At 47.7% G+C, this 22,604-nt stretch overlaps 2 protein-coding genes across 32 annotated transcripts in view; one reads left to right on the top strand and one right to left on the bottom strand.

Moving 5' to 3' along the window:
• PAPLN (papilin, proteoglycan like sulfated glycoprotein) overlaps positions 1-22,604 on the top strand; it is an 86,194-nt gene that overhangs the window by 23,236 nt on the left and 40,354 nt on the right. For 8 of the 15 annotated variants that reach the window (XM_081830272.1, XM_081830271.1, XM_081830280.1 and 5 more), the window contains 6 exons: positions 76-229; positions 755-892; positions 1,618-1,745; positions 1,846-1,954; positions 4,382-4,548; positions 8,318-10,487. In XM_081830272.1, the coding sequence (XP_081686398.1) occupies positions 76-229; positions 755-892; positions 1,618-1,745; positions 1,846-1,954; positions 4,382-4,548; positions 8,318-8,493 (872 nt within the window). In that variant the 3' untranslated portion in view covers positions 8,494-10,487. Of the gene's footprint in view, positions 1-75; positions 230-754; positions 893-1,617; positions 1,746-1,845; positions 1,955-1,975; positions 4,188-4,364; positions 4,549-6,541; positions 10,488-18,875; positions 20,616-22,604 lie in introns of those variants that run through there. The other 7 variants (XR_014148376.1, XR_014148375.1, XM_081830276.1 and 4 more) reach the window with 7 other exon arrangements.
• NUMB (NUMB endocytic adaptor protein) overlaps positions 10,636-22,604 on the bottom strand; it is a 185,171-nt gene continuing 173,202 nt past the window's right edge. For 13 of the 17 annotated variants that reach the window (XM_081830298.1, XM_081830289.1, XM_081830294.1 and 10 more), the window contains 5 exons: positions 20,917-21,121; positions 18,582-18,875; positions 16,688-16,837; positions 13,818-14,057; positions 10,636-12,691 (listed from right to left, as the gene is read on the bottom strand). In XM_081830298.1, coding sequence (XP_081686424.1) covers positions 11,976-12,691; positions 13,818-14,057; positions 16,688-16,837; positions 18,582-18,875; positions 20,917-21,121 — 1,605 coding nt within the window. In that variant the 3' untranslated portion in view covers positions 10,636-11,975. The remainder of the gene's footprint in view (positions 12,692-13,817; positions 14,058-16,687; positions 16,838-18,581; positions 18,876-20,916; positions 21,122-22,604) is intronic. The other 4 variants (XM_006730953.3, XM_081830301.1, XM_006730958.3 and 1 more) reach the window with 2 other exon arrangements.

Below are 22,604 nucleotides of genomic sequence, written 5' to 3'. Positions count from 1 at the left end.
CACATGTCCCTGGCCAGCTTCATGGCCCCCCCTCCTTCCACCACATGCTCACCCCTTCTCCTGGCCTCATGACAGGGGCTGATGTGGCCGTGCTACCTGAGGCTGAGCCAAGGCACTTCCCTCAGACCAGGGACCCAGCCCAGGGCCACAGCCCTCGGGACTCCAGCCTAGTGGGGGACAGAGGAGGCCTAGGGGCCGTCTCCTCCTTGCAACCTCGGCCCACGACCAGGTAACAGCGCAGCAGTGCCGTCCTGCTCTCAGCCTACCCCACTGGAGGGCCGGGGGTGATGGGGGTCTCAGTGGTGAAAGGAGGGGAGCGCTCTGCCTGGTGAGGACAAGAGAAACGTGGCTCCCTGAGCACAGCCTCTTAGGAGGAAGGGGAGCCCTCCACCCCTCCCCAAACAGTTGAGGATGGTCCAAGGCCCAGGACACAGGGGCTGAGGGAAGGGAAACACACCGGGAGCTAGAGGGCCTGCGAAGGCCTAGAAGGAAGTTTATAAAGGCGTTGCAGAGGGCTGGAGGGCACAAGTCAAGGAGCGAGCAGCAGAGGTGCAGGGCAAGGACGGTGACAGTCAAGATTCTGGGGCAGAGGGGGCGGGCGGTGGGGAAGGCGAGAAAGCCCCAGGTGATTGGTGGTGGTGTCTTACCCAGAACAAAGCAGCTCTGTTAGGAAGCTGAATCTGGCAGGAGCGAAGGGGGCCGTGGGCTTGTGCAGAGGGCCCCCCTCATGGCTGTGGGGTTGCTCGTTCTGCAGGCTGCTTCTGGACAGGAACCAGCCTGGGGTGGTGGACGCCCGACCAGGCCAGCAGATCCAGTTGACCTGCCGTGCTGAGGGCTTCCCACCCCCAGCCATTGAGTGGCAGAGAGATGGGCAGTCCCTCTCTTCCCCCAGGTTTGTGTTCAGCTCCTCTCTTAGCCCTCGTGTCCCACCTCCAGCCCCTGACCCTGTGCAGGCCTCGGGGGAGGGAGCTGCCAGGCGCCACCCCTGGTCAGTCCTGAGCAGGATTCCATGGGCTCTCGAGAGATGCTGCAGCTGGGCAGTAGGGTTCCTGGGGCAAACCAACATTTGGGTCTCTGGGTCTTTCCAGTGTGGTTAGTGGACAGAAGTAATGGGTCTGCTAAGGAGGGGTGATGGCTGAGGGACAAAACAGAGGCAGACCCATTTCTGGCTGTAATCGTAACCGCTAACATTTACTGTACTCGTTATGAGTATGAGGTTTGTTCCCCATTGTACACTCTGCACAAGGGCCACATTGAGGTAGTTGCTATCTTATCCCCGTTTTACGCACAGGAGCTTAACACCACACAGCTCCTAAGCGGCAGAATCGAGATCTGAGCCTGCTGAATGAGTATAGCAAGAACTAGAAACCCACACTGGAATTATTTTGTATCTGGAAGCTTGAAATGAGTTTTTTATTGCCAGGCTTAAAGGACGCCCCTCCCAGTAAATGAGTGCGTACCAGCAGCTGGAGGACCTCAGGGCCTAGGGTCGGATGGCCCTTTGCTCAGACCCCACGGAACAGTAGGGGCCACTCAGCCCCCCCCCCCCGCCCCAGGGAAAGGAAGACCCTGCCAGCCCTCTGGGGATGGAGCCACCTGACTGTGCTTTGTTCCTAGACACCAGCTGCAGCCCGATGGCTCTCTGGTCATCAGCCATGTGGTTGCGCAAGATGGTGGCTTCTATGCCTGTGTTGCTTTCAACGGGCAGGACCGAGACCAGAGATGGGTCCAGCTCAGAGTTCTGGGTAAGGTGGCAGTCCTGAGCGGAAGGTGACCTCTGAGGTCAGGCGGCACGGGTGGGGCAGGATTGGCGAGTGGCTGACCGTGCTTCCTCCTCGGGCCTAGGGGAGCTGACCATCACAGAGCTGCCCTCTACTATGATGGTGCCAGAGGGGGACACGGCCAGGCTGCTGTGTGTGGTGACAGGAGAAAGTGTAAACATCAGATGGTCCAGGTAAGGCTCTGTTCCACACAGGCCTGGCCCTCAGACCCTCACACCTGAGGCTGTGCAGCCCAGAGAGTTGGTCCACCTTTCTGCAAGGATATTGCCATTCACACCATTCATTCTTCAACTCCTGCTTCCAGGGGAGGGGGCTGCAGCACCCTCTTCCCAACGTAATGCGGCCCCAGAGGACTGCTCTCTGTTGGCCGGGCTACACCAGGGTTTCTCAACCTTGGCACTATCGGTATTTCAAACTGGGTAATTGTCTTTTTTAAGATTTTGAGAGAGAGCACGAGCATACAAGTGTGGGGGTCGGTGACAGAGGGAGAGGGAGAAGCAAGCTCCCTGCGGAGCAGGGAGCCCGATGTGGGACTTGATCCCAGCATCCTGGGATCACAACCTGAGCTAAAGGCAGATGCTTAACCAACTGAGCCACCCAGGCGCCCCGGACTGGATAATTCTTGATTGCCGGGGCTGTCCTGTGTATTGGAGGATGTTTAGCAGCATCCAGGCCATCTACCCACTAGATGCCGGTAGGATCTCCCTCCCAAGTCATGACAATTGACAATGTATAGAGACGTCTTTTAATATCCCCTGGGTGACACAATCTCCCTCAGGGGTTGAGAACCACTGGGCTATACTCAACTTTGGGGACTTCAGTGGTCTTTTACCCCAGATCAGTTGCTCTTTTATTCATTCTTTCAGCAAACACTTTTTTGCTCCCTTTCTCCTTGCCATGTGTCAGGAAGAGCCTAGGCTCTGGGGATCTTGGTGTAATCTGAGCCCCCCAGATACTCCCAAGCAGGAGATGGCCCCGTGTCCCCTGGGGTCCAGAGGTTTGCCCTCTGGTGTGTGTGCCTGGAGGACGGAGGCTGCCTCCTCTCTGGGGGAATCCAGGAAGGACTGGCCACACATGTGACTTTGGCTGGGCCTTGAAGGTTGAGGAGGGGAAGGCTGTTCTTGACCGAGCCTCAAAGGTGAGTAGAAGAGATGATGTCAGAATGGGAAGGGGCCTGCATGCAGGAGTAGGGACGGTGGCTGGGAGCTTCTGTAGGCTTCTGGGCAGCTGTGCTCCGTGCAGACCTGCCCTGATCAGGTCCGGCCTCTGATGATTCTAGCAGGCCTGTATCTTCCACTTTTGCTTCTCCTTGATCTTCCTAGCAGCAAATACGCTCAGGACTCCCCTCTTCAAAGCATAACAAAAGATACCCTCCTCTGACCCTGCATGTCCCTGCAGACCCTGGCCTCATCTGGAGTCTCCCCCTCACAGCGGCTCACATCCACCCCCACTCCAGGGATACTGCCCTGTTCCTAAATCCTCTGGACAAATCTCAGTCCCCACACGACCTGCAGTGTCCTTCCGCTGACCGCTTGCACCTCCCGACATGCTCCCTCCCCTTGGCTCCAGGAAACTACTGTCGTCTGGCCTTCTTCCTCTGGCCGCTGCTTATTTTCCTGGCTGGCTCATCTTCTCACACCAATCCCTCAGAGGCTGGTGCACCTCAGGGGTTGTGCTTGGTCCTTGGTCTAACTTCACCTTGGGTAACCTTGTTGGCATGTGGTTTCCAGGATCATCCAGTGCTGATACACTATCTGGGTCTAGACCTCAAATCCAATGCTGCCCGGTATCTTGCGGGCACCCAAAATGCAAAATGGTGGAAAAGAGCATTCACCATTCAGCCCTCTTCCCCACTCTGGATCTTCCCATGGTGGAGGGGCACCACTCTTACCCAGTAACCCAAGCCCGGAATCTCCGTCATCCTTCATGTCTTCGCCCGACCTTGCCCATCTGGCCCTCTCCCACGTGTGCACTTCTGCCGTAGCCACTTTCCTGCTCTCTGATTTCAGGCTTGTCCTAGCCCCAGTCGGCGAGCCTTTCCATGGGCGGATACTTGGTCAGTCCCGCTTAGCTCACAGCCCTCCATTTCCCCCAGGGTCCAGGCCAAACTCTGTCTAGGCTGTGTCCACTTCCCTCTCTGCTCTGACCATGGCCTCCCCTTGAGCTCGCGAGCCCTCTCGTTCTCGCTTGCACCAGCCAAATGTTCCTCCTCATCCTCAGGTCAGGGCTCAGCTAGGTCATCCTCAGGGAAGGCGCCCCTAAGCACCTGTACCCCAGCCCTGTGCCCTCAAGGCAGGGAGCGCTTATGTCCCTCACCTAGCACAGGGCCTGGCACCTCATGGCTGCTTGAGAGACCTTTGCTGATGAAAAGCGAGAGCGGGGTTCCTTTGTGGATTAAAAGGCAAATTCACAATAACTTAGATCAGTGTGCTCAGTTGGGGTGAGTTCACCTCACTTTTGAGTTATTTTGCTCTGAGAATGTTCTTTTTGGCACCGTGCCCCATCTCTTTCTCGAGGTGAGGGTCATCTGTGCACAATGATTACCTCCTCCCTTTGTCTCCTGGGCCTGGCCGGCTCTCCCAGCGTCCTCTCCCCTCCAGGAACGGGCTGCCGGTGCGGGCCGACGGGCATCGCGTCCACCAGTCCCCAGATGGCACGCTGCTGATCCACAACCTGCAGGCCAGAGACGAGGGCTCCTACACGTGCAGTGCCTACCGTGGAAGCCAGGCAGTGAGCCGCAGCACCGAGGTGAAGCTGGTCCCGCCAGGTAAGAGGCCTAGCCCAGGGCCTTGCTTGTGCCCCAGAGCTGGCTTTGTGCTGCACAGGGCGGGGGAGGGCAGGCTCTGCAGGCTGGGGGGGACCCTGGCCTGAGTCCTGGCTCACTCTGCCAGTTCCTGGTAGTGTCACCTGTGGCAAGGGGCTCAACCTCCCCGAGCCTCTCCCCTCCCATGTGCAGCGGGTGACTCCAGCGCCTGCGGGAGCTGTGCTGAGGGTGAAGGAGATGGTGCAGATGATGGGCATCTGGTAACAGCTTAACAGGCGATGTCAAATATCATTTAGACTTACTGATTTTGAGAAATAGGACCGACTGGAATTTCATTATAATCCTTACGGCAGATAGACTGTTGAATGTGTCCATTCTAATCAAGGTGGCAAAAAAACGAACCTATGATTGAAAAGTGCCTTTGACCATATAATCCAGAAAGGGAAGGGCAGGGGTTAGTATCGCCATCTTACAGGTGGGACAGACATCCAGACACCTCATGTGATGTTTTCACAAGTCACACAGCAAATGAGGGGCTAAGCTGGGATTAGACCCTAGTTCTCATATTTAATATTCTTTTCCTTAAATGACTGTAGCTGTAACTGGGCAGAATTTTACTTGCGTTATTCAGTAGTTTATATTCTTCAGCTCTTGCCCAGAGTTATAGATCAGTGAACCTAAGGACCATGTTGTAAAACAATTAGTTTCATACCACTAAGAAAAAAATGCCACTAGAACTGTTAAATGACACAGTGCTAAGACACCATCAATTCAGATGCAGTCCAATTTGAGAGGTGTTAAAATGGGAAAATCAGCGCATCTCAGAATTGGTAAGATAGACATGAGCTCTATAGTCAAAGAGGCCAGAGGGCAAGGGGGAGTGGGAGGCCTGCCCTCCGCCCAGCCTGCCCTTCCATGTGTCCTTGGTCCAGGCTCACTGACCGGCAGGCAGTGCCCTGGGCTGAGCTGCCGCTTCTCATGAGGCCTGAAGCAGACTTTTCAGGACCTCTCCTGTGCTGTCTGCCTGGACGCTCATGGCGTCAGGGCCACAGCATGCACCAGGAGAGCTGCTATACCAGGGGTACTGGGCCTGCTACGCTGTGGGTGGGAAGAGGCCAGCACTAGAGGTTGAAGGTCCATGGTAGAAATGTCGCTTAGTGAATCAGACTGACACGTAGGCTTCCGGTTTCTGAGCTCCTTAGGATAGCCACTGGGACTCGAGTCCCCAGGGCCCAGCTCAGTGCTCAGCATCACTAGGTGCTTAGGCTGGGTGACTGTGGGAGGGCATTACCTTCACAAAAGCGCTAGACCACTGGGGCCATTTCCCGCCCCCCACCCTGCCCAGCAGATTGATCTCTTGTCTACAATCAGATTTACAAACCAGAATGCAGATTTGGGTGAGAAAGAGAGCTGTCAGGGGACCCAGGTGTTCATGTTTGTGACTCCTTGTAGACACGTCTACATGGGAAGCCAAATTAGAAACTTGTTTGATGGCAAAGTCTGGTGGGGCTCTTTGCTTGTGTGGTCACACACTGAAATGTCTGACGTGACCTGCTTCCTGGACGGGACGCCTTTCTCCTGCCCTCTGCTGGATGAGTGTTGCTCATCTCCTACTTTGTGGGCACCTTTCTTGACTAGAAGCTGTCTCGCCCCTCTCTTTGTATTCATTCTGTTGATTATGCTTTTTGTAGGGTCTCACTGCTTGACGCTGCCTCACTTTGCCCGATTCGTGGTCTGGTGGCATACTGGAATTAGTGTCAGCGTCCGGGTAGCAGGCTTTAAGCTAGTCACGCTCTACTGTAAGGGACATGCTTCCAACCTTCTTGCCTAAAAGACGGGGGTGAGAAACGGAAAATACTGTAGGGATAAAACACAGGGGCTCGTGCACTTTTTTTGAATGAGAGGGAATGAGGCTATGAAGCAAAACATGGTCAAGCACTCAAATTTTAGCCACAGTCACTGTATGCCCCAGGTGCTGTTCCCATCTCCATTTCAGGTGAGGAAGCACAGGCAGAGAGCTGAAGTAACTGGCACAAAATCACCCAGCTGGGAAGCAGGAGAGCCAGGACTGAGCTCAGGCAGTCTGGCTCCAGAGCTGGCATGCTTAACCACCATGGTGGGCACCTAACCTCTGGGCCCTTGACAGGCCCCGGGCTGCAACTGCTGAGAGAAACTCGTTATCAAAGTTACTGGTTTTTAAAACAATATGCATAAATGGCTTGATATTTATATAAATGTAGGTACGGTTGGCCCCTGAGCAACACCAGCGATTAGGGGTACCGACCCTCGGTGCAGTCAAAAATCCACATAGAGGGGCGCCTGGGTGGCTCAGTCGTTAGGTGTCTGCCTTCGGCTCAGGTCATGATCCCAAGGTCCTGGGATCGAGCCCCGCATCGGGCTCTCTGCTCCGCGGGAAGCCTGCTTCTCCCTCTCCCACTCCCCCTGCTTGTGGAAGTTCCCTCTCTCGCTGTGTCTCTCTCTGTCAAATAAATAAATAAAATCTTTAAAAAAAAAAAAAAAATCCACATAGAACGTTGACTCCCAAAAACTTTACTAATAGCCTGTTGACCAAAGCCCTCCTAACACAGCACATATTGTATGTGTATTATATACTGTATTCTTACAGCAAAGCTAGCTAGACAAAATGTTAAAATCATAAGGAAAATACATTTACAGTACTGTACAGTATTTAGTGAAAAAAAAATCACGCGGACCCACGCAATTCAAACCCATGTTGTTTAAGGATCAGCTGTAGTTAGTACTCTCATTGTACCGATATTCCTAACCTGCACAGAATCAGGTACTAAGACTACTGAGGTATAATCTTTTTTGTTGTATTTTGGGAGGAAGCAGGGGGAGAGGAGATGAAGATAAGCCCCAGGAGGTCTGACTTTAGGGACGGTGCTATTCAGGCCTAAGTCCAGCTGAGTCACAAGAGCCCCTTCCAGAAAGAAAAGGGAAGTTAACTAGATGAGGCCACTTCAGTCCTAAGATGAAGCAGTGGAATAAAACACCCACAGGGATTTTTTTTTTTTTTTTTTAAATCTCTATGCCCACTGTGGGGCTTGAACTGCCGACCCTGAGATCAAGAGTCACTTGCTCTACAGACCCAGCCAGCCTGGCCGCCCTCTCACAGGGATTTTTAAGTTCCCGAAGCTGCTAGCACTTTCAGAGGGGGCAGCAGTGAGCATTTTGTGTTTAGTGCAGTGTTCGAGCCATGGCTCATTAGGCTCTTCTAATCGCCTTGCCTAATGCTCACTTGCTTTCTTGGGGGGTAGTGGGAAAACTGGGAAGATGGGGAATGAAGTGACTGAGATAAACTGGGGCTACTGAAGGCACAAACCTTTTGAGGTTAGAGGAAATCAGCAGTGAGAGAAAGAGACCAGACAGCTCTGGCCCAACTCAAAATTTTACTTAGGGCTGATCCCCCCACCTTCCCTTCCCAATCCAGGGGCTAAGGCAATTGTCACTCAGCTCTTCAGGTCACAACAGCAAGGGTAGGGAGTTAACTTCAAGAGGTGTCATCATGTGTAGTCAGTGCCTGAGAGTCTGCCCTGGGCTGAGGCTGCAGGACCACTGCGTGCCCAGATGAGGCCCACGGCGGTGGCGGGGGTAGGAGATGCACACAGGTGATAAAGAGTACAGAGCAACTGTGCTTTTTGGGAATCTGGCAGTTCTGCTGCTTTCCTCTTAAGGCAAAGAAAGGGGAGGTGAGACTTTTCAGCCTCCACAGCTTCCTTACCCCTTTGTCTCTCCCTGGTTGTCTCCGCAGCACTGCCCGCCCAGCCCAGGGCCCTGAGCAGGGAGTGTGTGGATCAGCCTGAGCTGGCCAACTGTGGTCTGATCCTGCAGGCCCAGCTCTGTGGCAATGAGTATTACTCCAGCTTCTGCTGTGCTAGCTGTTCCCGCGTCCAGCCTCACGCTCAGCCTGTCCGGCGGCAAGGATGAAGGCCAGCCGCGGCCCCAGTCCTGAAACAACTCCTGGTCCGTGGCCTCTGGCTGCCAAAGGGCTCTACCCTTCAGAGAATGGGCCTCTCAGCCCGCCGTGCCCCGCCGTGCCTCGGCAGCCGCTGGCACCACAGCTCGCTGGCACGAGGAGTCGGCTTGGATAAGGACACCCTTTACGGCTTCCCTCTATCATTTGTCATACAGGATCAATTCACTGGGTTCTAAAGCAAGCTACCAGGGTTCTCAATTCATTTAAAGCTGGGTGGGGAGGTGTGTAATGGTTTTAGAGTTAACATGTATCTCACACGGGGCACACTCATTCCTGCCGTGTCAGGCCATTTTTCCCTGCTAGAACTCCCATCTCCTCTAGGGTCAAACAGTGGTTCACTGCTCTAGTCAACCTCACCCTTCCAGGCAGTGTGGCAATCAGCTTCAACTGCCACCTGTACGTCCAGTTAATGGCATGTTTGTGAAAGCTCTTGCCAAAGTGGAATATGGCACGTAAGGTTCAGTACACGATGTGGGACGAAGGAGCAGCAGGTGATGATGGGAGCATGCCAGAAGTGGGGGCGCTCCTTACTTTCCTCAGGAAGCTAGTGCCCGAAGCCCTCCTCCTAAGGCCAACATGCAGAGCCTGGTTGTGAGGATCACCTCACCCCTGCAGCAAGCTGACCTGCTATGTACAGTGACGAGCTGGGAGCCTCTCCTCCCCAAGCAGGAATCTGTGAGGCAGAGCCAGACTATTAAAAACAGGCATCAGCAGGATAGGGGAACAAAGGAGGGGAAGGCAATACATTAACAACGAAGTAGTTTCAGAAATGGTTTGAGTAGGAAGAAGTCCTTCTCCATCTCTCAGAACCTCCAGTTCCTCGGTGCTAAACAAGAGGCCTGGATTCAATGAGCTTCCAGGTCCCTTTCCACTTTAACCTACACATCCTCAGAGGACTGGCTGGATCTAAGTGACAGGTTATTCTGGGACATAAGAAAGACAGGCATTACAGGGAAAGCTTTTACTACCAACACACTGGTTGGAAAAGAGACAAACTGCATCATGGCTGAGTGATACTTCTTGGTCTCTCTCTCATTCAACAAAGGAAACATGGGTTAGGGGCACAGGTATTTTTTTCTTTCCACTTAAAAAAATACAGAGGCGGATCCCCTTTCATTTACCATGGCTTGGTTTGCTATACAAATTGGAAACTAAGGGCTACTTTCTTGGACTCCCCAGTTCTTGCCAATTGGCAACATCATTCAGAAGGTAAGTTTGAGGTTAGCTAGCTCTTCTCAGAACTAGTCACAGAGTAGTGGGCTAAGGTTACAGGAAAGAGTAACACTCAAGCTAGACCAGTGGTTCTCAACCCTCTTCCATATTGGGAACTTGAAAAACAAAAACCAAAACAACCTGGGGTCCTCCCCCAACCACTTTGACTTAATTGGCCTGGAGTATGGGCCAGTGTGAGGATTTTAAAAGTTCCCCAGGTGATTCTAGTATGTATCCAAGGCTGAGACTCACCGCTCCAGCAGGACCCTTCAGAAGGTGAACCTTGGTTCCAGTGTATTTTCTGATGACTAGGCTGGGGGTGGGGAGGGTGGTGCTGAGATTCTGTACCTCTACTCAGCTCCTAGGTGCAGTCCATGCTCCTGTTCCAGACCACACTTTGAGCAGCAAGAATCTGACATCAGAGATATACTTAGGGTCAACCAAAGCCTAGAGTAGAAACACAAAAGTGAATTTTAAGCATATACTAGTCCTGGTGGGCAAAACAGACGAAGGGGATTAATCCAGAGGTACAATCTTCCAGTTATAAGTCACAGAGATGAAAAGTCTAACACAGGGAATATAGTCAATAATATTGTAATAGCATGAATGGTGACAAATGGTGACCACACTTATTGTGATGAGCACTGCGTAATGTATAGAATTGTTGGATCAATATGTTGTACACCTGAAACGGTAACACTGTATGCCAATTATACTTCAATAATAAAGAATATACTAGTCCCAATAAAAGATTTTCTAGCCACCAAACCAGAGTTCTGTAGCAGCAGCAGAACGGAGCAAGAACAGACCAAAAAGAACTAAAAGTAAACACATTTGCTAATAAAGAAAAGGGGAAAGACCAGCCCTTCATGGGCAAAAGCTTCTACCACGAACATTTATTTTTGTTAAAGCAGATTATAAATTCTCATCAGTACAAATATATATAACTTACATTTGATTGTAAGGCCAACGTTCAAAAGTAAGAATGAGATGGGACCTCACATTGTTACCAGAGGTCAAGAGGCTGCCACTGGCAATGGGACGTTCTGCTCACCACGTGGGGGGACAGACGCACACACAGCTAATAAAACTAGAATCTCCATCCCCACAAAACTCGTGGGGACAAAACCTAAAGGACAAAACAAGACCCACATGACAAACCAACACAGTAGCCTGCGCTCCCCATCGAGGGATGTGATTCTGTCATTGTCACCTTAGTGTTAAGTAGAGGATTAACATAAACTGCAGCAGTATATGAAAGAAGATGCATATTCTCTATATTTAGATTGATTCCATTAAAATAATGACATTAGAATTTCATCACAGGTTTAAAACCAGGACAATACTGCTCTTTCGTTTTCTTTAAAACTACAACCCAGTGACTGTATTGGTCATTTGCATGATTGTTGCTGCAATGTGCTACTTACAATGAATGATACCAGATAAGCTAGGGACCCCGTCTGCAACTCCCAACCTTTCCTCTCTCCGCTTCAATAGGCATCACTGATAAATCAATCTTATGTACAATTTCTTACAGCTAACCCTTTTACCTTTGGCAAGATTACTTACAACTCATACAACTTTTTAATATTGAGAACTATTTAAAATATTCTAAATGCATAAAAATAAAGATTTTGGCTTTTTTTTTTTGATATATATATTTATAATATTTATTCTTACTCAAAGTGGAAGCTCAACTTTGCCCCTAAAATATAGCTCTGTTGGGCAGCTGCTGATGTGCTCTCCTGGGAATTCTGGCGACATAGCCTGCCTCCCGTCCCCAGCCCAAGCACAGGCCACCATGTTCTTGATCTCTAAGACAGGCCAATACTGAGAGGCGGCAGGTGAATGGCCTGAAAAACAAAGGGAGATTGTTTTGCTTCCGTTGTGTTTTGAATTCCAGTAAATGTGCTTTGAATACAGATTCCTGTTCAGATATTTCTGCCTCTCTGTTGCCAGAGATTTGTAAGGGGCTGAGGGAGTAGGAGGGGGACAGAGGGAAACATTTCCTTGACTTCTTTAGCCTAACTGCAAGACAACTCTTCTCTAGGAATGTTTTTTCCGTTTTTTTCAAAATCACCTCTCCTAGCACTCTCTGCCTGGACATGCCTTGGGACCTTCGGGATTGGTGAAAAGTATACTGATTGGGAACACAAAGTTCCCTTTGCTCCTTTGACCCCCTTGCTAAGTACAGACAAAATACATAAGCCATAGAGACTGCTTAAAGTTCAATTTCAAACGTCTTCTGTAAGTCACTGGAGAAAGGATTGGTGGGAGAGGGGTTAGTACGCTGCTTGGACTTGCTTTCTAATGCAGCCCACTGGGCTTCGAAAGGATCCACTGGGCAGGTGCCTGCAGGAACCTCTGTGTGCTTATCTCCTGAGGCCAACCTGCCATCGTCTACACCATTGAAAGCTGCAGAACCGTTGAGGTGCTGAGCAGGCGGCTTAAAGAAGGGACTGGCAGTAGCACTGCTTGTCTCATACTGTGGGAATGTCTGCTGCTTGACCAGGCTGGGAGACTGATGGGGGTGGGCGGCCTGAGGGTGGCCTGCAGTGCCAAACACGTTGGCTACCATCTGGGAGGGAGTGATGCCCACCACAGGCACATTAGGGGCTGGATAGGGCATCCCATTGGCCACAGGATAGGACTGGGCAGGGACAAAGGCTGGCTGCAGGGGTGGGACCACGCCCACTGGCACAGGCTGAGAGGTGAGGAATGCGTTCCCTTGGAAAGGCGGCGCTGGCTGGGTCATGGCAGTGGGTGGAGGAGGCTGGAGAACTGGCTGCAAAGGAGCAGCTGAGGCCTGGGGCTGCTGCGCCCGGATGCTCTTGGACACCTCTTCTAACCAGCGGTCAGCCTCAGAGGGAGTGCGTCTGTGACCAGCCTGCAAGAGACCTGGAGATGCAGCACCAGAAGATTGACCCCACTCGGTCCCTGGGAACGAACAAGAGGGAGAGAGACAAACGAATCAGAATCTTTAGGGGTTTCTTTTCTTTCCCGATAACCTTGGTTACTTGAATGAGCCTAACATGTGGAACAAGTCCCTCAATGGGATACTTTGTGGTTCTGGCCGGTGGGAGAAAAGCCTCTATTACCAGCCAAGGAGGGGTTGTTTTAGGACAAAGGGAACCTGTCAGACCATGCTGCTGTCTCAGCCATGCTGAGGAGCTGTCTAGACAGGGCTCGACTACACAGAACGAAGGCAGCTGGCTGGCATCAGAAACCCTTTCCTACTGCTGCTGCTCTTCCATGGTACAGAAACCAGCTTGCACATGCTCTGAAGGGCCCAAGGTGATTCACCTTCTGCTCTAACAGAATAAAAAGAAAATAACCAGTAACTTGGCAATGTGCCTCGTGGTCCCTGTCTCGCTTCAAGACACAGGTTATCCTTCAGGTGAACTGCCTTCATTACTATTTAAAATTTGTTCCGATTTTATAGTTAACAAGTGTTCACTATAGGAAAACTAGAAAGTATAGAAAAATATGAAGTACTTTTGGCAGCCCTTTCTGTAGGCCTGCCATCGTAAGAAGCGGGGTACCCCCTTGCTGCAGGCATGTCCACACATCTCCAAATTCAGTGGTCGACTCAGGGCCCAGGAATCTGTATTTTATGAAAGCTCTAGGGGGTGATTCTGTTTCGTAGTCCTAAGAACTATCAAATCTAATCTCTCGAGTTCCTCTCCTTCACCATCCTTTCCTAATAGTAGTGTATTTCCAGGAGGGAAACATACTGTTCCTAAAAGGATTTCTCCCTGGTTCCCACTCAGGTAAATGGTTGATTTCTTTTTTTTTTTTTAAAGATTTTATTTTTTATCTATTTATTTGAGAGAGAGAATGAGAGACAGAGAGCACGAGAGGGAAGAGGGCAGAGGGAGAAGCAGACCCCCTGCTCAGCAGGGAGCCCGATGCGGGACTCGATCCCGGGACTCCAGGATCATGACCTGAGCCGAAGGCAGTTGCTTAACCAACTGAGCCACCCAGGTGCCCTAAATGGTTGATTTCTTAATCGGTGTCACTCATCTGATCCCAGAATCCTCACCACCATCCGTGGCCACCTTACCCGAATGTGTGGCTGCAATTCCCTTGTTAGCAGCATCAGGGGCATGGGCCCAGGGGTTGGTTTCACGCACAGGCATTGCTACGGGTGCTAGAGCAGTATGGGCTGGCTTAGCAGCAAGCACATGGAAGGCTGAGTCAGTGCCATTAGCTACAATGGGAGCAGACAACATCGATGGAGTCAATTCATGCAGGGTGGACGGGCGACCCCCTGGAGCTGGGTCAGTCAGGCCAATGTGCGATACTGGTGGAACAGGTTAAGACAGAAAAGTTGGTGTTGGGATAACCATGCCATCTTGCAGTGGATACACAAACCTTCTGGCAAAAGGGAATTAGAGGTGGTCATTAAAATAGCTATACTGAAGGGGCGCCTGAGTGGCTCAGTCGTTAAGCATCTGCCTTCGGCTCAGGTCACGATCCCAGGGTCCTGGGATCGAGCCCCGCGTCGGGCTCCCTACTCCGCGGGGAGCCTGCTCTCCCTCTCCCACTCCCCCTGCTTGTGTTCCCTCTCTCACTGTCTCTCTCTCTGTCAAATAAATAAATAATAAAAAAAAAAAATCTTAAAAAAAATAAAAATAAATAAATAAATAAAATAGCTATACTGAAAAAAAAAAGTCAAATGACCATTCTAGGAAAATCTGTCTATAGGGGGAGAGGGAATGAAACCTAGAAAAACAATTTCCAATTAAGCTGAACAGAGCTGCTTTGTCTTACAAGCAGCGAAAATCTATTCTAGATATAGCTTAGCCTTTGGCATAATGATGCAGATAAAGCATTTCCTTCTCCTACCACTTTTCCAAAAGATCAAATTATGCCAACAGTAACAATGGGTTAAATATAATGATCCCTTATGATCATCAATAGTACTTCATTAATAGTACTTCAGCGTGCATCATCCTATTTCTCTCAAAAACCCCATAAAGCTGGTATACTCATACTATAAATGAGAAATCAAACTTGGAATATGTTTTCATTTGCTTAATAAATTTGTAATTCACTACAGAATTAATTTCATCTCTCTTCTTTGAAGATTTTTTTCCCCTCAGGAATGGTCATATCTCACAGTACTACTATTCTTTCCTCTCTTTTTATTAAAAATCTCTTAACCCTTACTCCTTTACTCCAGATATCTAATCCATCAGTCTCTATTCCTTAGTCCAGCTCTCTATCATATTTAGTTTGGAGCAGATAAGCAGGCACCTTCCCCTGCCCTTTGCTTTAATCACTCCCTCTTTAAGACTAGACAACCATGCTTATGGCATTGGTACTATTTACCCCAGGCTTGTGTAAAAGTTTTGTAGTCCTAAGAACTATCAACTGACAACTAGAGCTCCCATAGACTGGGAGCCCCTTAAAGGCAGGGAAAGGACTATGTTCTATTCAGTTTTGTACATCCCATTGTAAATAGGCACAGAGGCAACAGAGTGGAACAGGTACGATATTCAGAAAGACCTGGGTTTAAATCCTGGCTGTGCATTTGGGCAATTTGCTCAATCTCTCTGAGCCTCATCTTCCTTAACTGTAATGCTTACCTCAAAGGGTTGTTGTGGGGATTAAATGAGATGAGAAAATGCATGAGTCCTTACCAAGATATGGCAGACACTGTGCTAGTAAGTGCTCAATAAATTGTGCCTATTATAGGTATTACAAATATTTGTTAGATGAAATGAAAAGCCGTTTGGTGCACATGATTATAATGGATTTTTTTTTGTTTCTGTTATTAAAAAGAGACTCTGAAGGAAAGCATGTAGTAGCTTCCTGACGGGAACGGGGTACTGTCTCCACAGCAAAACTTCTGAGCTCTTTCTCAAGAGAAATGAAGAAATGGTGATTATAAGAGTTCAAATTCTAGAAGTCTGTAATTTAAATTATATATAGACTCTTTGTGGACTTGAGAGTCAATACCAACTATTAACTCGGCATCTATGAAAACAACAACTTTTAGTAACTCCTCAATGCCTTTACAAAGGCAAATTTTAAGACACTTGTTATAGAAGATGAAATGAACTAAAGAGCCAAAAGAAATACCTTTTTCTTTATGAGCCTCTTGTGACAGGGTGGAGACTAGGTGAGTCCAGGGCTTCTCAACTTTGGCACTATTGATAATTTGGGCCAGATAATTCCTTGTTGCGAGGGCAGCTATCGTGTGCACTGAAGGATGTTTAGTAGCATCCCTAGCCTCTATGCATATGACAGTAGCAACCACCCCTCCCAGGCTGTAACACCCAAAAATGTCACCAATGAATGCCAAATTTTCCCCGAAAGGAGCAAAACTGCCCTGGGTTGAGAACCACTCTGCTAAAGAAAGCATACACCGTGGGATGCCTGAGTGGCTCAGTAGGTTAAATCTGCCTTCTGCTCGGGTCATGATCCCGGGTTCCTGGGATCGAGTCCTTGTTGGGCTCCTTGCTCAGCAGGGAGAACTGCTTCTCCCTCTGCCTCTGCTGCTCCCCCTGCCTGTGCGCTCTCTCTCTGACAAGTAAATAAAATCTTAAAAAAAAAAAAAAGGCATACATTGGAACCAACTCTGATGACTGCTGCTTCTAGTGAGCTAGCTGGAAACTCTGACTCTTAACAGTTAAGTGGCAAATAAAGCAGTGGGTTGGGGACTACAAAAGCTCTTAACAGAATGGGATCAAAGATGACAGGTACAAGCAAAATGATGAATGCAGACATTTCAGGAAACGGGAGTGGGGACAGAGCACAAAGACATTGTGGAATAGGGGAATTAATGACTCTGAGACATTATCAGACAGGGAAATTAATGGGTCTGACCAGCTCTTGGGAAACCCAGGATGCCAATCTAGAGTCAGTGAGCTGTGCCATAAAAGTACAAGCGTCAAAGAGAACTGAATGGGCCAAGGGGGCACACACCTTGAAAGGCAGGAGACTGTGCTGCTATCACCGTCACTGGTTTGGTCATTGGGGCAGATGAGAAGGGGTCCTCGGAGGGTGTGCTGAAGGCATTGGTGATCTGTGAGCACAGAGAGCTGATACTCTCTGCCTCTCCTTCGACTTCTGGCACTGCAAGGCAAACAGAAAATGGCTCCAGACAGAAAAACTGAATAGTCCTGAAATATAACAGTATGACACAAGGTGGCATTTTATAACGCATCCCTTATTTGTGAAAGGAAAAGTCTCAACTGTCAAGTGGGGCTATAAAAGCAGCTTCAAAAAATTGATACAAAATGTCAACAATTCATGTACTAAGGAGTATCTTCCTGTGTGAAACTACTGAGAACTTGGTGTTCTCTTTTTGTGCCAGTTAAGCTAGATCCTTCTGGAAGACATCTGCAACCTGTTTGTCTTCCAACTAGTTCCCAAGGTCTGAGTACAGTTCTGGAGCCACTTAGTAACTCTGTCAGGAAGTGGGTTAAAGTCAGGGGCACCAGTGCAGCTCTACCTTTTTCTCTGTAAGAAGCCATGACAATGTCATCACTCATTTTTTTTTTCCCAAAGTAGCAAGTATAGGGGCGCCTGGGTGGCTCAGTCAGTTAAACGTCCAACTCTTGGTTTCGGCTCAGGTCATGAGCTCAGGGAGTGTGAGACTGAGCCCTGCATCGGGCTCCGTGCTGGGCGTGGAGCCTGCTTAAGAGTCTCTCTCTCCTTCTCTCTGTGTCCCTTCTCCCACTCCACACCCCACCCCCGCTCTAAAAACAAAAACAAAAACAAAAAACACCAAAGTAGCAAGTGATAATATGAAAAGGCAAACTGAGGTCCAGGACTCCAGAGCCTTTGTTCTTAATATTGACTCTGGGATACTTCTATGTCACTGGGGAAGCTGATAATGTGTGCTGAACCTTTGTTTTGCTCAGCTATGGAAAGAATAGTTTTTGTTTCCCATCTGCTCCAGAGGGAGAACTGAAGACAAGGTCCTGAAAGCATCTGGAGTCTCCGTTTTTACAGGAGCTGAGAGCTGGAAAGAGCCTCAGTAACCATCTAGTCCAATTGTTGTGTAGGTCTAGTTTCATACGTCAAAAAAACTTAACTCTCTGGACTTTCATATATCATCAGTGGGAGTGTCTTAGTGAAACACAGCTTCCTCATATCCTGTTAGAGCACTGGCTCGACATGGCTCAGAGCAAAGTAAAAAAGAGCCCAATGAAAGCACTGACCAGCTCTGACACTTTAGCTCCGGGTCTTGCGAGGAGGACAGAGCTACCAGGGCTGGCCCAGCTATACAGGGGCCACACAAAGGTCTGTGTGGCAGTTCTGGAAGGTAACGGGTATGTGTGAGCAAGCCCACGGTCTCTGATGAGCAACAGATTCTCGACTTAAACAGGAAACCTGTTAGGGTTTCCTCTGTATGGAGCCAACGAGCCACAAGGACAATGAGCACTTATCCATTTCTTCTGGTACACTGACACTAATGCTATTTGAATAGATGTATTTCCAAAGCCTTTTAAATTAATTCTCTGTTGGGTCCCAAATGGTAGAATAAGAACGGAAACTCGAGACCCCTGATGTTTGGAAGCAGGTTGGCTGAGAGGTAGTGTACTTCCATCAGGACAAACCGCAAACCTTGTAGCTCAGTCTACGAATTCCCATCGTGGCTCTGTTACCTATTTGTTGAAAAGAAATGAACAATTCATGTCCCCCTCCATGAACCTTAGTCTTCTCCCAGTGGGTAATGACACGAGATACATATAACCATCAACCAGCCTCAGAGAGAGGGGGTGGCTAGTTTGGTGGGATTAGTGTCTGCACTGGAAGTGATGATGATGCTTCAGTGCTACAGCACCAGCGAGTCAGGTGGATGCTGCATTACCTGCATTTTTTATGGGGAAATCAGTCTTCCTCTGCATAGTGGAAGGCAACTCGTTGATGCGCAGGGATAGTTGGCGTTTAAAGGGTGACATCTTCTGGCTGAGAGCAGGAAATCCTCGGAACGAGCCTTGGCGAGCAAGCTGTTCAATGGGTGCATGCCGACGCGGGATGGCATGAGGATTGCTCGTCTCCAGGGAGGCAGTGGCATCCGAAGTGGGAGACGTGGGAGAGGACGGGGGTGGGGCAGTATTGCCAGGGGCCGCCGATGATCCAACAACTGTCTTATTTGTTTCAGCTCAAGAAAGTCAAGAGAAAGAGGACCTTAGCAGTCTTCAAATAATTCCATCTTATACAGCCGAGGAACTCAAAACCCTCCTAGGTCCTTTTACCCATCTCCTTCCCAATGTCTCTTAAAGGACAGGCTAGAAGCAGGGCTCAGATCTCCTACATTTCAGACAGGTAAAAGGTTTAACATCCTACTACACGTCATGGCATATCTACTAAGACACAAATATTAGATCTTTGATTCTCATGCAATGATTCATAGCTTAAGACTTGAAGACTGTGACCAAGACTAAAACAAAAAAAACAAACCAGCACCTATGAATTCCTAATGTGAGGTCCTTTAAAGAATGATGAGTCATAGTTTTCAATGCTTGTTCACTTGTTTTTTGGGAGAGAGAGGACTTTGGGAATGCCAGGGTCAGAAAGGTCCAAGCAAGTATGTTAGATTAGATGTTAAAGAATGTCATAAAGGAGTGTTTAAATCACAATGTGCATTTGTGGCTCATCAGAATAAAAGCACAGAGAAGTAAAATTTTAAATTGGATTATACCTAAATATAAAACTATTTCCGTGTGAGCACCAGCTGAGTCCCATTCTGATCGTGGTAAATCTTTATCCGCCTCTGCTTGTAATCCTCTAGGTGTTAGGACTCAACCACTTTGGTAGGTGTTATGTGCAGCAAAGAGTATTATTTGGTGGTATTAAAGAATTTGCTTTCAGTCTGAAAAATCACTGAAGCACACTAAATAATAGCTATATATATTAAATTTTCTGATAAAAATAGCATGGTGTTTTTTATTCTTTGGTATCTGGTGCAAATGTTTGTAAGAAATTTAAAAAAATCATTATCCAGAATTTAATTTCAAATAAAATATGTATCTTTTTTTGGCTTAAGAGTCAGAGTTGTTTGGGTCAGTAGTAGATTAATGGTGTTCTCTAAAATGGCTGGTTTAGAACTAAAAGGATATAATAAAAAATAAGCAAGATTTTATTAATGTATATTTAAACTGAATTGTTTAATTCCAAAACATTCCTTGTTAGTTTCAACTCTAGCTGTACACAAGAATGCAAAAGCGTTTTCCCTAAGCCCGATCACTTAGTTCTGCAATACACTCAAACCTGACTTTGGACAACAGACTCCTGAGTAACTTGCACAGGCATTTCTGCTATGCTGCCATGTGTACCTGCAAAAAATTCACCAACTCTGCAAAATTACACACTACAGTTAACAGGGCTTTGGGAAAAAGATGGGTTAGCTTCTCAAAATCCACGGACTTTTTTCACTGAAGCACAGTGAAAACACAGCCATCATCTACTACGAAGGGCGCTGCTGTGAAATCTCCCTCTGCATTTGCACCCAGCATCGCCATCAGTGGGCCCTTTGCAGCCTGAACCTGGAACTTGTACTTCTTCCTTCAAGATGTAGGTCATTGGTAGCATTTGCTTCTCAGAGAGATCAGATGCATCAGAATTAGAAGTCTGTTCCAGGACGTAGATTTCCCCAATTTTGTTTTTAAACATGGGGGTTAATAGAAGGTTTAAAAAACTTTTTTACAGTTACAGTACCAACAACGACCAATTAGCCTGAACCACAAATAAGTTTGTTTTTACACAAGGCAAAATGTTGGGGACTCCAGCTTAAAATTATAATTTAATATACAATTTAACATATCACTCTGGCAAATGAAATGAATAAATTATCTTAAGTAAAGCTTATGATACTTCATTGTAGTGGACACTGTGCTTTGGTGAGCAGCCCCTGAGACCTCCTTGTCAGTCAGGCTCCCTCAGTGCAGCTTCTTCAAATGCATTCTCAGCCTCCTCCCCAGACAGCTTCCGGTACTGGAAATGGTAAACACCTCAGAAGCCACAAAACAAGCCACTCTAAAGGAAAGGCCTTTGTTTAGGTTTTCAGCTTTGTTCTGAAGGTCTTCATATATTGCTAAGAGTTCTCTCTGGCTGTGAGAAAGCTTACCCCTGCGAGCTTCCAAATATTAACCTGCTGGGAAAAACAGCTTAAATAACTGCAGTTGTAGCAGAACAGACTGTACCTTTCTTGGCATCTTGGATTTGTTTCATGATCTCCTCTCTTTCTGCTTGCTCGGTGGCTGTTGTGACACGGAATGATCCTTCTCTTGTAAAAGTGGTCCGACTGGCATCAAAAGTAGCAGTCACTCCACATTCCTTCTCCCGCTTCTGCTTCCGTTCTAAACAGGCCGCAAAAGCACAGCCTACTGCATGACTCAATCTTTCACCCTATACATAAGAGAAGGTTTAAAAAACTTTTTTAGAGTTACAGTACCAACAACTACAAATTAGCCTGGACCACAAATAAGTCTGTTTTTTATACATGGCAAAATGTTGGAAACTCCAGCTTAAAAATTATAATTTAACGTATCAATATGACAAATTAAATGAATAAATTATCTTAGGTAATGCTTATGATACTTTACTGTGGTGGGCATTTGCTTTTGTGAGCAGCCACTGAGACCTCCTTATCAGTCAGGCTCCCTCTGTCACTCATGTTAGCTCTGGCCATCAGCTTAGGAGACACTACTCAAGGTCTGAAGCCCTAAGTCTTGACACAAATCCTGCATTTGCCACTTAGGCGAACAGTGGTAATATGTACCAAGCATTTCTAAGAAACTACTGAAAAGGCAGGGCAAGTTTCAGGAGCCTAAATAGGCTGTCAATGTATCTAGGAACAAAAGATGCAAACTTAAAACTTCGGATAACTAAATACAACTCCAGAGATGACTCGGGAATTATGAAAAGGAAAGCTTAGCTTTCTCAGTCTCCCCTTTCCAAATGCTCCCCTCCCTAAGCACCCTTCCCCATTTTAGGTCCTCATCACTTTGATGCTTTCCCCCTTACCTTCCCTATCTTCTAGCTCTCTCTTACCCTAACTCTCCCTCCAAACACACACAGGCAAAAGTTAAAGCAGGTTTTCATCCACACTCCCTACTTAGAAAGGAATTAAACAGATAAAATTTGATTTGTTTGTGTGTGGGAGGAGAGGAGAGCTTATATAAACTAAATATTGTTTTAAAGATATACTGGATAACCTTGAGTAAATTTAATAAACTCAGTGGGTTGTTTTTATCAGGGTTATTCTTGTATTTTAAACCATACCCCTAATTGTGGAATAAAAAAATCAAAGATGATATAGTAACTGCTGGAATCACTAATAGTGAGAAGAGGTATTTGAGAACAGGGAGCCCTTTGTGGAATTTTCAAAATCACACTGTGTAGGCAGCTACTCCTACATATGGTTCTGAGCAAGTAACTTCCCTGAATTTTATATGCCAATATCAGATACCATAGGAAGTTATGTATGAAATGCCTTTTGTCACACTAATAGAAACTGTAAGATTTCACATGACTGCCTATTAAAAACTGACAGTTACTTTTTATTCATCCACATGAGTTTCCATCTAACTTCTTAGGAGGATGATGTAAGAGTAGGGCACTGAAGCATGAAATAGGAGGGAGTACTGAAAGAATTTCAGAACCTGTCTGCATTTGAACAGCTCTATTACAAGAATAGATCTACAGCCCAAAGAAGCTTATTATTTCTCCTAGGCCTAGGGTAGAAGTTCTTGAAGAAAGGCCCTCTCCAAGCCCCATCTGGGACCCACTGAATTTTGAAAAACTCTGAGGGTAGGGCCTAACAAACTGTTATATTTTTATTTTATTTTTTAGAGATTTTATTTATTTGTCAGAGAGAGAGCACGCGCAC

This window comes from Leptonychotes weddellii, chromosome 9, assembly GCF_054177405.1.
Source record: "Leptonychotes weddellii isolate Sample4059 chromosome 9, ASM5417740v2, whole genome shotgun sequence".
In the NCBI taxonomy this organism is placed as follows: Eukaryota; Metazoa; Chordata; class Mammalia; order Carnivora; family Phocidae; genus Leptonychotes; species Leptonychotes weddellii.
The sequence above is the reverse complement of the archived record's forward strand: the minus strand, read 5'-3'. Positions and strand labels throughout refer to the sequence as shown.